The sequence below is a fragment of the Thermochaetoides thermophila genome (assembly GCF_000221225.1).
Source record: "Thermochaetoides thermophila DSM 1495 unplaced genomic scaffold scf7180000011815, whole genome shotgun sequence".
NCBI classification, from domain to species: Eukaryota; Fungi; Ascomycota; class Sordariomycetes; order Sordariales; family Chaetomiaceae; genus Thermochaetoides; species Thermochaetoides thermophila.
In genome coordinates this window covers 1,591,820-1,605,448 of record NW_006383031.1, presented here as the reverse complement: position 1 = coordinate 1,605,448, position 13,629 = coordinate 1,591,820, and the positions used below count along the sequence as shown (strand labels likewise).

The following is a 13,629-nucleotide window of genomic DNA, read 5'->3' as shown; positions in this document are numbered from 1 at the left end:
TCAATGATGGCCCCGCGGCTCAAGAGTAGTGATATAGATGTATCCCACCGACGCTCCATGCAGGCGTAGTAGAGTGGGGTTAACCAAACCTATCGGGGCTATTGGAGTTCAGGTTGGGATGGCTATTCAAGATACCTGGACGATGTCAACCATTCCGGCAGTCGCTGCATGCCAAAAAAGCACCAGCGCGTCCTTGTGGTCCAAACGTTATTTTGTAACTCCAGACAATCTCGGCGCCCCTTGATCTTAGAAGTTTGCGATCTCGGGGTGACCTGAGCATATTGTTAGATGGATAGTAGGCCAGCATTGGGGATCCTGCCATTCAATAGGAGTAGGGCCTTTGCTTCTTGGAAGTAAAAACCAGTGCCTCAAATTATGCAGAGGAGGACAGTCGCAGAATCCTACGAACAGAGCCTCGATGTTGACACCGTCATCGAATAACATTTCCACGGTTTCTTTATGCCCCTCTCGGATGGATATGTGAAGAGCCCCGTGTCTCCACCAAGTCTAGTGTCTCTTCGGCAGCCGAAGCTGGCATATCGACGAGAAACGGGAGAACTGGCATTGGTTCAAAATATGACTCGTCATCCTCTCATTCTGACTCGTTTCCAGCATCATGGTCCTTGGTCTTCCTGGCTTGTCTGACTGGTGTGAGCACAGCGAGTCTTTTGAGGGGTGAGGGTTAGGGATCGCGTGATTCGGCTGGATGCTTCTATGTGTGGCTTATCCCTCAGGCCATTGAAAACTGACCAACCCCCCGCTTGTTTTCGTTCCATGTGCGGTGAACTCTGTACATCATAAGAGCAAGCCGCAGTAAGCTGGTATTGGAAGACAAAGCCGGGGCTTGCTTTGTTTCCCAGTGAGAGTTTCAGCATCCTCGGTAAACTGTGTTTGGTGATCCATGTAAGTGGTAGATTGGAACGCTTGCGATTCCTGTGTCAATGGAAAGAGGGCTGAAGATGTTCCAAAGTTAATGGTTCGTAAACGTGAAGGTTGTAAGAGGCTCGAAAACTCTTTCTTTGCGTTTGTAATGAACGGTGAAGCAATGTTTCTACATGCAGTTGCAGATCGCCTCGCAGATTTTTCTAAGGAACTGACAGCACGGGTAGTATTCTCGGTGGAGGGTTTTGGGTGTAATGTACATTAGTGGCATTTGCGATGAAAGGTGTGCTGCTGATGACGTTGGAATTTTTAGTCGGTCGGTTGAGGTTGAGCTTGCGGGAAGGACTTGAGACGTGGGTTAACTTGGCAAGACGCGCTTAGCAAGCGTGCATGGTGGGTTACACAGGAAGCATGTTTCCGCGGTATTACGTGACTATATCGGATGATATATCCGGCAAATCTGGGTTGGGGATTAGGCTACTGCTTACAGCTCCTTTGTGAGGTCCGTGTGATGGGAACATTTACAAGTTCCGCCAAACTGGTAGTGGAAATCAGCCTCGATGACAGCAGTAATTGCTATCACAGTGTAAGAAGAATTAATTGTTCGGTTTAGGAAGAATGCCAGGTAAACTGCCGGTCCTCACCTTACTTTACTGAGCAAATCTGCAATATCTTTAGAGTTAGGGTTGAATTTCATGCCACTGCTGCTCCGAAGCTTCCACCTTCGGGCTTCCAGGAATTAGCGACTTGTGAGATACTGCTGTGTATTGTGACTCAAAAGTTGCATATTGTTTGATGAGATTATCATCTTGATTTATTTGTATTTCCTTTTTTTCCTGCTGAGACCGAAGTTGAGGTTTTCCTGATACTTGACTAAGGGATAAAGAACAGCAAAAGATCTGATAAGGTACATTGGAAGGATCATTCTCTTTGTTCATAGCAAGTTGCTTCATTTCGGTTCATTTCTTTATTCTTGTTACTCTCCATTGAAAATCAGATCCAATAGGCTCACGTTTATGGCGGTTTGAAGATGTCTTCCATCTGGAAAGTCAAGTTTTTAAGCATCAGGATCCGATCTTCGTGGGCCTTCATTTTAAACTGCTCCCCCTTCAAAATCTCAACTCCTCCTCTCGCAAACACAACAGAATCAACTCGATTCAAGAATTCCTGATACCTACCACTTTACACACCGGTCAATGGCGACATTCCTCTACCGGTTATCATGCGTTTCTACCCAGTAATCTCAGGTCCGGTTGCCATGGCAGGGCTGAGCTTGTCAGAGCTCGTCCTGGCTAGCCCACAGCATGGGTGGGTGACAGAGCTCTACAGTTCCACAACTTCCTCCGCCATCAGGCTTTACGGCTCTGCAACGCCCTTTGCCACCTCAAACGTCCCGATCCCAACGACAACAGAGAAAACACAGGCTGTTTTTACCACTGTAAGTGGCTCAACTGAAACGGCTATTCCTTCCACCATTCCTGATTTCATTGGCAACAATACCGATGCTCGTCGGAAGCATCCAAATCGCTGGTGCCCTTGGTGTTCAGTCTTTGAGGATGCTCGTGACAGCACCTGGTGCCATCTACTGGTCCAGGTCCCACAGAAGCAAGACAACGGGAGGTACATCATGATGGTTTTCACTCATGACTTTTCGCAACTTATCTGGACAGCAAGCTCTGAGACCTTCAACGAGCCCAAAGGTGTGGCTTTTTATCGAGGAAAAGGAACCAGCCGCCACAAATGGATTGTTAAGTTTATACCATCAGGACCTTTCCAGCCGTGAGTTCAGCTTTCCTTTGCCCTAGACCGCTGAATTGTATCGCAATCATGGATACGGTCGCTAACCAACCAACTCCTCTTCCAACTATTTAGCCCGTTCATCGCCTATAATAGCGATCCGCCAACAAATGAGCAAAGTTACACGGTCTATCACGGTGTTCCTCAGATAGACGTTGACACCTATGAGACTGCTTTTATTTGCAATCCCAGCCAATATGGTTTTTAGCTGGCACTCCTATGCGAAATCAATCAAAGACATAAATACATAGCTTTTCGCCAACCGGTCAGTGCAGCTGCTTTTCCATTAGTTTAATTTTGATCATACGGGCGCTTGTGGATGGTCTGCGCTAGAAACATCCAGAAAACTAGGCGGGTTGCTCAGTAGACATAAATAAAGTGCTCGTTCTCCAGATCAGCCATGTCTTTTAGTGCATTATCTCCTCGAGTGATCTTGACTGATATGAATAGTCTCTGTCTTTGCCTTCAGAACCTTTGCTTGTCCCTATATCTTTCTTTCTTTATCATGGACTCGTCCACTACGACCGCGGTTTTGCCTAAGTCCTCCCGGCACTTAGCATGATTGTGTTTCAGGTACTGAAATAGAACGGCATCGGTATGTATGGTTGGAGCCAGCTATGGTTTATCCATAAAAAGTCAAATTAAACGACGTACGAGGAGATACCCTTTGCCAAAGCGGAAATGATCAATTCGAGATTAGTCCTGACTGGTTGGTAGGAGTCTACAGTTTATCATATAAGAGGCCAAATTACGTTACCAGTACAAATGCCGATAAAGACAACAGCAGAAGCACACTTTTTTGACATCATAAACTCTGTTTTGGACCTGCCAAACATAGAGGAGGGCAGTGATTGGGGCCATGCGGGACACCTGAACTCAACGGCAGCATGTCCTCCTAGCAACCTCGCCCTGAGTCTGGGTTACGTACCAAATATATCAAAAAAGACGAATGGACCTATTTTCAATGCTCTTTGCACAGAAAGCATGATAATCGCCCTAAGTACTGGAAGGATGCTGACTCCCAGGAATGGTCAGCCCCTTGCGTTGTCAATGTGTAACAGCCCATGCTGAGCAGATGATCATAAAAACCTGAGTGACTCTATATGTAGTATTGAACAATATCGCATAAAAGTTGACTTACCCGAAGTCGCGAACGTCGAGACTGCCAGAGGTGCCGTTGCACCCACTCGCGATTTTGTCAAGTGGGCCAGCCCCTGAACCCCTGGAAGCTCTTTTGTAAATAAAATACAGTGGTTGGCCGGGCAACGCATGAGATAGCAACAATTGTCACCAATCAACATCCCGTCTGTGATCCAGAAATTCTTCCTTGACATGATCCCATCTCAAGTGTAGCGATGTCACTCCCATATGGTTTGCTGGCAACTGTTCAACAGCCACAGTTCATTTTTCTTCCTTTTGGTTAGGTATTTGGCTTCCATGGGTGAGACTGGCATCAGGATTGCATTGACCACGGCATAAACCACGGTGAGGAGTCCATAAAACAGGAAAATCAGCTGGTAATTGAACAGCACTTTGTTTTCAATATGCCATAATCTGAAGGTAAACAGTCTCTCTACAATCATGGGGATTCCATTCATAGCATTCCAGTAACTGGTCAGTAGTGTATGCCCTGACCGGCGTCATCACATTCGTGTCACGGCTACATAATTGAGAGCGATCATGGCCACAAATGCGCTAAGCAAAAATTTCAGGGCTAGAAGTGACGGAAAGTTTGTTGCATGAACATCCTGGTGCGGTACCGAAATGGGGTAGTGAAGACCTTTTCATTGACATACGCTCCAGGGGATGAGTTCCAACGGAACTGGAGGGAGGATCGAAATGGAGGTCGTAGAAAAGAGCTATGTAAACTGGAGGGGAATAATCTCTCGAGGGATGCATTGAAAAGAGGGCCATTCTGCTGCGGCCGCTGTTTGAGCCCGCCGAGAGAGATCCCGTTTGAAGACGCTCATGGGGCATATTGCGATGGCGGCGCAGTATTACTACAAGATCTGTTCGACAAGCAATTGTCATATAAGTACCTGAGAAGATTGAGCTATGTTAATGGGGTTGCATACATCTTGACAGGGATTGCGGCAAACAAGTCCACGGCGACGGGACAGGTGATATACGTTCATACCATTTGAAGCTGCCTGAGAACAGAGCACTAGGGAAACATTATATGAACGAATACCAGGCTTTAAGCTGAAGTACATAAGCTCTTGGACACTTGAGCCCTCGAATCATGACCACAAGACGCACAATTTGACATTATCGTCTCGTGATATTGCCCGGCGCCCAGTGCGCCGATTACTTCAGTCTCTCTTTGTCCTTCTCAGTTTGTTGGTCCCATGTATCCAATCCATCAGCCCATATGCACTGTAATTGATCTCCCCCCTCTCATGATGTTTGTCATGGAACCTTGCCATACCAAAAAAGAAGTCATACCCACTGTGCGTCGTCGTCGTTTCAAGCAGAGTCCACCCCAGATAAAACCACAATGTCACGATATGCGTGCGTAACGCTAGAGCCGGAACAACGATCGGGAGTGTGTTGGCAAAAAGGTGCTCGGCTGGGGTAGCATATTGTGTCGCTAGGGCAACAGGTGCTGTAAACTCATGATGCAGCTTGTGGAAGCGCTTGTAGAACGGTTTCGTGTGCAGCAAGCGGTGAACATAATAAAACGAGGTTTCCCGAAATATGATTATTACCACTACATCGCGTACAAAGTTCGACAAAGTCGGAAGAGAGGGAGAAATGGTTAAGAGCGAAGGCCGATTGCGTATCTCTGAGATGACACGGACAATCAGAGAGGTTGCAATAGATTGGAGTTGACTTAGGAAGACCACCCGAATGCAATGCTTGACCTCAGACCATGTCGGTTGCTTTGCGGGCGGTTGAATTTTGTGCCGAGCGGAAAAGGAGGGGAAAGTATAGTCGAGGACGATGTAGCCTAGACCGGGGATCCAGAAGAAGATGATTTGGACCAGGAGCGTGCCCCAGAACTCAATCTGACCCGGGGTATAGGCGTGGACGATGTGAACCCAACTTGAGATGGAGTCTCTTACGAATTGAAGCATTCTGCTATATAAAGAAAGGGTTTTTCGGCCAATGAGTCTTACACTGCGGTTAATTTCTTCTCTAGTTTAGTATGACGCACAGGGTGTCCTGGACGACCAAGGCTTATTTAAATGTTGAACTGATTGAGATAAGAATCATGATAACAGTTCGCATCCGAATTTGTTCAACAAATCACGGGCTAGGCAGCAAAGTTTGGGATAAAATCATGATAGTGTTTGCTCCTGAGAGGCTTTCAACTCATGCTGAGGAGCAACATGTGTCAGCAGGCTGCATTAGCGCTTACATAGGATGTCCGCCATCAAGCTAACGGATGATACCTAATGTTTCACAATAGTGAATATATGGTAAAGTTTCCAAATACTTTCAGACCTTACTGCAGTTTTGCTACCAAGAGATCAAGCCCCACAACTATTAAAGAACCCGACTTTGGGCATATAAAGCCAGCCAGCCCCACTGAGTTTGCAGACTGCAGACTGCCTGTCCAGCCACATCAACGTACAGCAAGCGGAGGTTACCCCCATTCAGAGCTGAAATACCAAAAGCAAAAGCCCTTCGTTCACAATAATCCTGGCAGATAACTCTTTATGGTCTGAGTATGGAGCCTAGCCGTTGTTAGAAGTTCAGCTTTCTTGCTTCAGTTTGGTAACTGCGCTGGTTCCTTCATTGCCTTTTCCAATCTGTTTGACAACTGATGAATGGATGTCAACATTGTGGAACACGCGCATGTTCAATCCTTAAGAATAATGGACTTAGATTTGACATTGGATTGCCGAATGATGCATGAATGGTGAATAATTGCTGTGTTGCTTGAATTAGTTGCATGCTGGGAGGTGATTGTGTCCGAGACTATCAAGGTGCGCAGTGGAACCAGGGAACGATGGTCCATGACGTCATTCCAAGAGCAAAATCTCGTGATTCTCAGCTTGGAGTTTTAGAAAGTCTTATCGTCTTTATCTCAACCTCCAAGCTGCTTAATTATATATGAAGTGCTAAATGTTCTTGCAAATTCTTAGCATTATCGTAAGCTGGACAGAATCTTCCAGATTCACACCTATCCCGTCCTTCCATGGACAGCTGCTGCGGGGTGGCCCCTCGTTCGAGCCCTATGGTGGGGTAATGTTAGGCTTGGCAATGAGGCTCTCTGACAGTCCGACCTTTTGCCCTGTAGAAACATGATCAGCCATCCGACTTTCTATCCCGCTCGTATCACATTGAGAGGTTATGCTGGCGTCCAGGTGACCGGTCTGGAATACGCACAATGGAATGACGTGATTTACTCGTCCATCCAGCGTCTTCGAGATGCTTCTTGCTCGCTGATTGTTCCGATCTCAGCGACAAGTTCCCCCAGTCATTTACTCGCATATGCAAGAAACAGTGGGCTTCACTTGCGCAGGAGTACAGATGTTGACCTTCACAAGAGTCGAAAGTATTTTAAGGAGGTGGCTTGAAGCTAGATATGAGTTGGCCATAAACTTTATGCGGGGATCGGAGAGCTAAATCCCGGTTGGAACCAAGTGGACTGGTTCAGCCCTATCTGTCCCTTAATCTTTTTTCCATTCGTCACAAATACAGTACCTAACGGACGGATGGCGCCCGATACGTAGCGCAGAGCGGTTGCTGCCCGGCTGCAAGCGAGCAAGCGTGGGGTGTTGCCAGCTCAGGGGTGGGGGTGGAGGAGGACAACCTGGTAGTGACAGCACAGCAACACACAGGCCAACTCATTTAAGCTCACATGCAGTGCAGCGAATGGAATACCGTGCAGGACATCCGGGCGGACCCTTGAATTTAGGGATCTCAAGTGCCAGCGTCGAAGCGTGCGGAACCTTGGTGGCGATAGGGCGTGGCCTTTGGGCATTCCTGACGGTCAAACGTTATGCATCACATTGCCGCAGATGTGACCGAAAGGTGTGAGAAGCACGACAAAAGCTTCGTAGAGGAATCTCGGGTATATAGGAATCCAGACCGGTCCCGTCCAGGTCTCGTTGAAGACCTAAGCCGTTTTTCTTTTTGGAGCCCATCACCTATCACCAGTCAACAAACGTGGTCAAGAGCTGTTGTGTATACACAGCAACGCCTTTGTTCTCTCAAGTCTCTCAAGGCAAAGAGCATCGAGCTTTGAAAAAAAACCTCTCGGGTCCGAGCGTTCAGGGTTTTTCATCAGCCCTTGCGTCACAACAGCAGCCCTCGCACATCGATTGGCTGGAGGAGCAGCTTTTAGGATCAAAGTTTTGCTCAGCTCGACCCCACGCAACCATCATCAGCTTGCAGGCGGCCAATCCAAAAGGCTGCTTTTCGAATAAGTCGACCTTGGACGGGACTTTTGCACGCACAAACGCGGCTTTTCTTGAGCCTGCATCGATCGGCTCGGTCGCCCTTTGCAAAACGATCCGGCTTTTGCTGGCGTGGCGGCGGCGACTTTAAGGATTGCGCAATCGGGCACCGGGGAAGTGCCTGAAAGCTGACTTGGGAAATTTCGCCCGAACTTTTTCGCCAGCCCCAGTTTGCAAAATATTGCTACTTATTTGCACACACACTTTGTGTGAGCTTGATACATTTCTTTTCTTGTTTATGCTACTGACTTTAGCTGCCTTGGCCTCGTGGGCGTGTTTCTCGTGTCACGCTACCCTCGCAATCCTCGCACCTGACCCTCCACGATCTAAGTTCAGCAGGTGAGGTACGGATCTGTACCTTCATCGAATTCTGGGTGATTTATCCCCTTGCGCGCAATCAAGCAGCCAACCATCCGTCCATCGGCTATACACGCACTCGCGATCCATAATCACAAGCCGGCACGCAAGCCATCAACCCTTGTCCGACAGGCGACCCGCCCAGAAGCGCAGCCTCGGGACGGGGGATCGAAAACGCCAAGTAATTACCCCGCAGTCTTGGACCGGCGCGCCTGACAGCCTCGGTCAGCCCTGCATTGCTGCTGCAACTGTCCTCCGATCCTCGCTTCTGCATCATCCAACCAAGTCTTCTGCGCCGACATTTTGGGTCGCATCTGCGAACGAGACAGCCACCAAGGCCCGCAACGTGGACACTAAACGCTTTACTGAAGTGTGGACAACTTTCCCGGTATAATATAAGCAGCAGACCCCGCTTACAGTCATCCGAGGTTCTTTTTTTCTCCTTGCTATCTCTCCTTTCCAAAGAAAATATCTTTGCGATCTTCGGTGCATCAACAATACCTCACCACACAGCAATGACAACTTCGCAGACCCCAACCCCAGAAAGCACCCCCAAGCCCTGTGCCTTCGACACTCTCTACATCATTCCCGACCCGGACACTCCAATCAACCTCACACCCGAAGCCATGACTCTCCCTGATGAGATCGCTCCCTGCTCGGGGCCATACTCATGGATGGTCTCGACGGTCATCGAAGATAATGACCTCATGTTCGGCGGCAAGCCGCTCTGCGCTTGGTACGAAGAGGACCGTCGCATAATGGGTCTGGTCGACGAGGAGGAAACAAGGGGTCGCTCACGGGAGAGGACCCCGCCGAGGAGTGTGCCGAACAAGAGAAGGCATCACAGAAAGGAGGAGCAGCGCCGGGAAGTTCAGGAGACTAGGGAGGTAGAACCAGAGAAAAGGGAGAAGGAGTGAGGAACTGGAGTGGGGCAACTCAGGACATGGTCTTGTGAGCCCATCTAGTCCAGGAAACGTTGATCCCGTTGGGCTGAAGCGGTCTACGGCGCAGCTCACCTCACCAGTCTTGTCGCTGCCCGATGCGACAGACAACGGAGATGAGGCGAGTAAGGCTTCCGGTCCCCGAATTCAACAAACCCGACCGGCGAACGATACTTGATGTGACGAATATCTTGCCACCGACCTTTCTCTACCTTCCAGATACTGTACCACTCACCGATATCTCACTAGCGGTGAGCTCGTGCATCCTCATCAGACCTTGATTACTGGCTGCCCAATATGGGGGAGCACGGCAGCTTGCAGACAAGGCGGCTTGTACGACATCATAAGGACAGCTCGCCGGATCGAGTCGGTCAGTAACAGTCAACGAAAAATAGCGGATCAGAACAGTTACAGGGCAAGAGCGATGCTTTTTTTTGTTACACCAATCCTTGACGTTTGGTACAACGCGAAGCGATATCGGTCTTCTTCGCCGTTGGGGGATTGCACTGGCGTCTGATGGGAACTTCGGGTTTAGGGCATGGGCATTTTTACGGTCCTTATCGCTTGGGATTTAGATGGCATGCTTGATACCAATCGCTTTTAACTCTTTCTTTACACTGGGCGAGGTTATGGCTGGTTACATGACCGGATGACACCAATAAGCGCATGACAATATCTTTTTTTTGGATTTCTATGGTTGACGGTTATGTTATGATACCAAAGATTGTTTCGACTTTGTATCTTGACAGTTGAGAGACAGATTAGAAACTTGGGAGTTTTCATTATCAGATGAGAGTGGATATGCATTTCTAGATTAGGGCAAAACGTTAAAGAGGTGATGTGAGTCATATGCGTTCGACTGGGTACGACAACTAATCAAATAATCCTCTCACTATCTTCAAAAAAGGTCTACACGAGTTTTTGTACCCGAAGTTTTGTCGGGTGGCAAATATCACAGAGCTAGAGCTCTCGTAAAACCCAAGCCCTGTTTAGGGGCAAACTAGCTACAACCCTAACCCTACAATCGTTCTCACAGATCGCCGAATACAACCCTAACCTTACTGTCTGCACTTGACGGGTCAGAATTCTAGGCCGCCACAATCTTGAGGGCTCGGCAACGCTGTTGCATCCAGCTGCACATCTTTCGATTCCGCCAACGTCCAGTGGCTCGCTAGAGAGCGCATCCATGTCGCAGCGGCAGCGTGGCTCCAGCGCAGTGGTGGGAGAGCTGTCAACCCCACCATCCGCCCACCACATTCGATGTCGATCGTCCTTCAGGACCCAGGCGCCGTGCCGCTCAGCCCTATTCAACCGCGTAAACTTTTCCCTTCCACTTCTCTTCCATTGCATTCGATGGGAGGTTTAAATTCTCCCCCAATTCCAATGTTCAGAATCATTGATCGATGATTTTGAGAAACTGGGATGCTGTGCGTCAGCAGCAGCAGTAGTTGACGATGACGGCCGTCCAGGGAGGACATCCTAACCCTAACAATATCACAATGGGACATGCAACTTTGACATCCACCTCAACATCGCCATCTTCGTTGTCAGGCTCAGCCACACCACGCTGCGTGCGTGTGCAGAGCGAAAAGGCATCCAATTTGTTACAGAGCCATGACAGTGAGGCTGGCATCACGCCCGAGGACCGTGAAGCGGATCGCTCGCAGACCTATACGACGGACTTTGCCCGGGTAGATCAACTGACCACTTCTGAGCCTGGTCAAGATGCCTTGCTTCCGCCTCTGGAGAGGATCCCGACGTATCTACAGCCGAGCTTGCCCTGGAGGGATCGGTTGATGCATTTTACATTTGCCTGGTATACTGTTACGTAGGTTCCCTCACCTTACCATCAATACATGTACAGCCCTAACCCTGGGATAGGATGTCCACCTCCGGCATAGCCCTCACCCTCGCTTTGTGTCCTTACCGGTTCAAGGGGCTGTCCCATATCGGCTTGACCCTATTTCTTCTCGATGTGGTCTTCTTCCTCCTCACCACGGTAGCTATCGCCCTGCGCTTTGCCCTCTACCGGCATACCATTAGGAGGGCATTCACCCGCCCGCGCGAAGCCCTCTTTGTGCCAACGCTCTTCCTATCCATCGCAGCGTTGCTGGTCAACGTCGATGAATACTCTCGCCATTTTCTCTCCTCAAGGCAGGTCGCTAGGCTGGAAAGCGGCTTTCTGAAGGCCGTGTTCTGGATTTACTTGGGCATGTGTTTTTTGTGTCTCGGTTGCGCAATACCACTTACTATTTACGGTCAAGCGCGAGAGGAGGCTGACAATAGGGAAGATGACGCCCGCCTGGATCTTGCCCATCTTCCCCGTCATGCTGGCTGGTACATTGGCGGGGACGTGTATCAGGGGGTTGAAGGGGAAAGATGCGCTGGGGGTGTTGTGCGCTGGGCTCGCGGCACAGGGACTCGGTTTCATGGTGTCGGTGTTTTTTTACGCGACGTATCTGTCGCGGCTGATGGCTTTTGGGCTGCCTGTGCAGAGACCGGGTATGTTCATTGCCGTTGGGCCTCCAAGTTTTACGTGCTCGGTGTTTGTGGCCATGGCAGCAGAGATGCCAAGGGTGCTGGAAGAACTTGCGGGGGATACAGGGCCTGCTGTTAGAGGGATTAAGGCCGTCCTGGAAGGGTTGGATGGAACGGAAGTGCAGATGTTGGGTGCAGCGATGCGGCTGCTGGCTCTTTGCGTCGCAGTCTTTCTTTGGGGATTGAGCTTCTGGTTCTTTGCGTCGGCTGTAGTTGCTGTCTTGGTGGGTATGCCAGACCGGAGGTTCCATCTCAGCTGGTGGAGTTTCGTTTTCCCCAATGTTGGCTTTACTCTAGCTTCGATGAGGTTAGGGAGCGCTCTGGGAAGCGCGGGGATGATGTGGTTCAGCACAGTGATGACGGCATTGTTAGTTGTTGCATGGGCGTTTATTGCTTTCCGCTGCATTAGAGCAGTATACAGGCGGGAAATTGTGTGGCCTGGTCATGATGAGGACTCGGATTAGGCAACTGCCGTATATCTAGAGTGCTAAGTACTCAGCAATTTAGCATGATTTAGCCCAGCTGGTTACTTAGAGACCAATGATAGAGATGCAGAACCAGGAGAGATCAAGCAGAGGCGATCCGCCTTCCTCTGTCATGGAAACGCACCTCACGTCTCCCAAGTCGTTCAAAAGATCATGAAAAACGGATACCAACTTCGGGACGCATTACCGCAGCACAGTGACATAATAAATCTGCTTTCTTTTATCGAGTACACACTCAAGACAGTAGTCAGATCCATTGCGGCCAAGATGGTTAAGGGCACGTTTGACGATGGCTTGATATGGGCAGAAGCTGAGGTGGGAACGTTCTATTACATCCAATACTTCAAACATCTTCTATATGAACAGGAGGGCCTTGCACCTTTTGTCTCAAGTCTCCTTTCTAAGGATTCGTTCCACTTTTTCCTTGCGACACTTTACTTTCTTTTGGAGAGCTTCTGCTGACGCTTCCATTAATAGACCTGTATCGACCGCAATAAAGCCCTATTATCCAGCACATTCGGGTTAGCTTCTGCTGCAGCATGGCCATGACTTGAATGAGTCAAATGGCAGAGGCCCACTATCCGTTTGGTCAATGCTTTTGGCTTCTAGAATGATTGGTAACCGGGTTAAGGAGTTCGATTCGAGCTCTGTTGCTTCCATTCACTACCTGTTAGAGCTCGGTGTCGATCCAAATACACAAGTTACACTTACGCCCTCCGAGTCTAAGGCTCACCATATGAACGTCCTACATCCATCATTTTGGTCTACATAATTTATACTCTTCCAGCTCCAATATCCAAGAGCAAAAGACTTACCCATAAGCTAAGTATCTTCGGGGATTGGGGTGCTTTCTGGTTCAAGGCGCTGATTCTAGCCAAGAGGTCCCACCCCCTTAATGATTCTTAAAAACAACGCTGGCTTTCGTGCTTCAATGGTCATTACGACTATCTCAACCAACATGAAGTTCAGGTGGGATGTAAAATTGCAGAAGGGTGGACAGCAATAGAGAGTCTATGCATTGCATCGGAGTATGCAGTAAACAGTGGGTTTCTGAGAAAGCATAAGGGACGTTACATGTTAAAGACACTTATGCTTATACTCAAAAGAGGGGACAGAAAGAGCCAGACGGGATAGGGAAACTTCGAAATGTCATACCCCAGGCCTTTCCGAAAGATATGGCGAACGAGCTTTTAGCTTGATACCCCTCAACAAGGGGAGGAG

At 48.9% G+C, this 13,629-nt stretch overlaps 3 protein-coding genes across 3 annotated transcripts; 1 reads left to right on the top strand and 2 right to left on the bottom strand.

Annotated features, from left to right (window-relative positions):
• Positions 1-8,959: 8,959 nt before the first annotated feature.
• Positions 8,960-9,361, top strand: CTHT_0020510 (uncharacterized protein; the record flags this gene model as incomplete). The annotated part of the gene is made up of 1 exon (XM_006692463.1): positions 8,960-9,361. The coding sequence occupies one exon, from the start codon at positions 8,960-8,962 to the stop codon at positions 9,359-9,361; it is 402 nt and encodes a 133-aa protein (XP_006692526.1).
• Positions 9,362-11,345: 1,984 nt separating this feature from the next.
• Positions 11,346-11,816, bottom strand: CTHT_0020500 (uncharacterized protein; the record flags this gene model as incomplete). Its single annotated transcript, XM_006692462.1, has 2 exons — positions 11,346-11,410; positions 11,636-11,816. The coding sequence occupies 2 exons, from the start codon at positions 11,814-11,816 to the stop codon at positions 11,346-11,348; spliced, it is 246 nt and encodes an 81-aa protein (XP_006692525.1).
• Positions 11,817-11,831: 15 nt separating this feature from the next.
• Positions 11,832-12,329, bottom strand: CTHT_0020490 (uncharacterized protein; the record flags this gene model as incomplete). Its single annotated transcript, XM_006692461.1, has 1 exon — positions 11,832-12,329. One exon carries the CDS (start codon positions 12,327-12,329, stop codon positions 11,832-11,834), a length of 498 nt encoding a protein of 165 aa, XP_006692524.1.
• Positions 12,330-13,629: the final 1,300 nt, after the last annotated feature.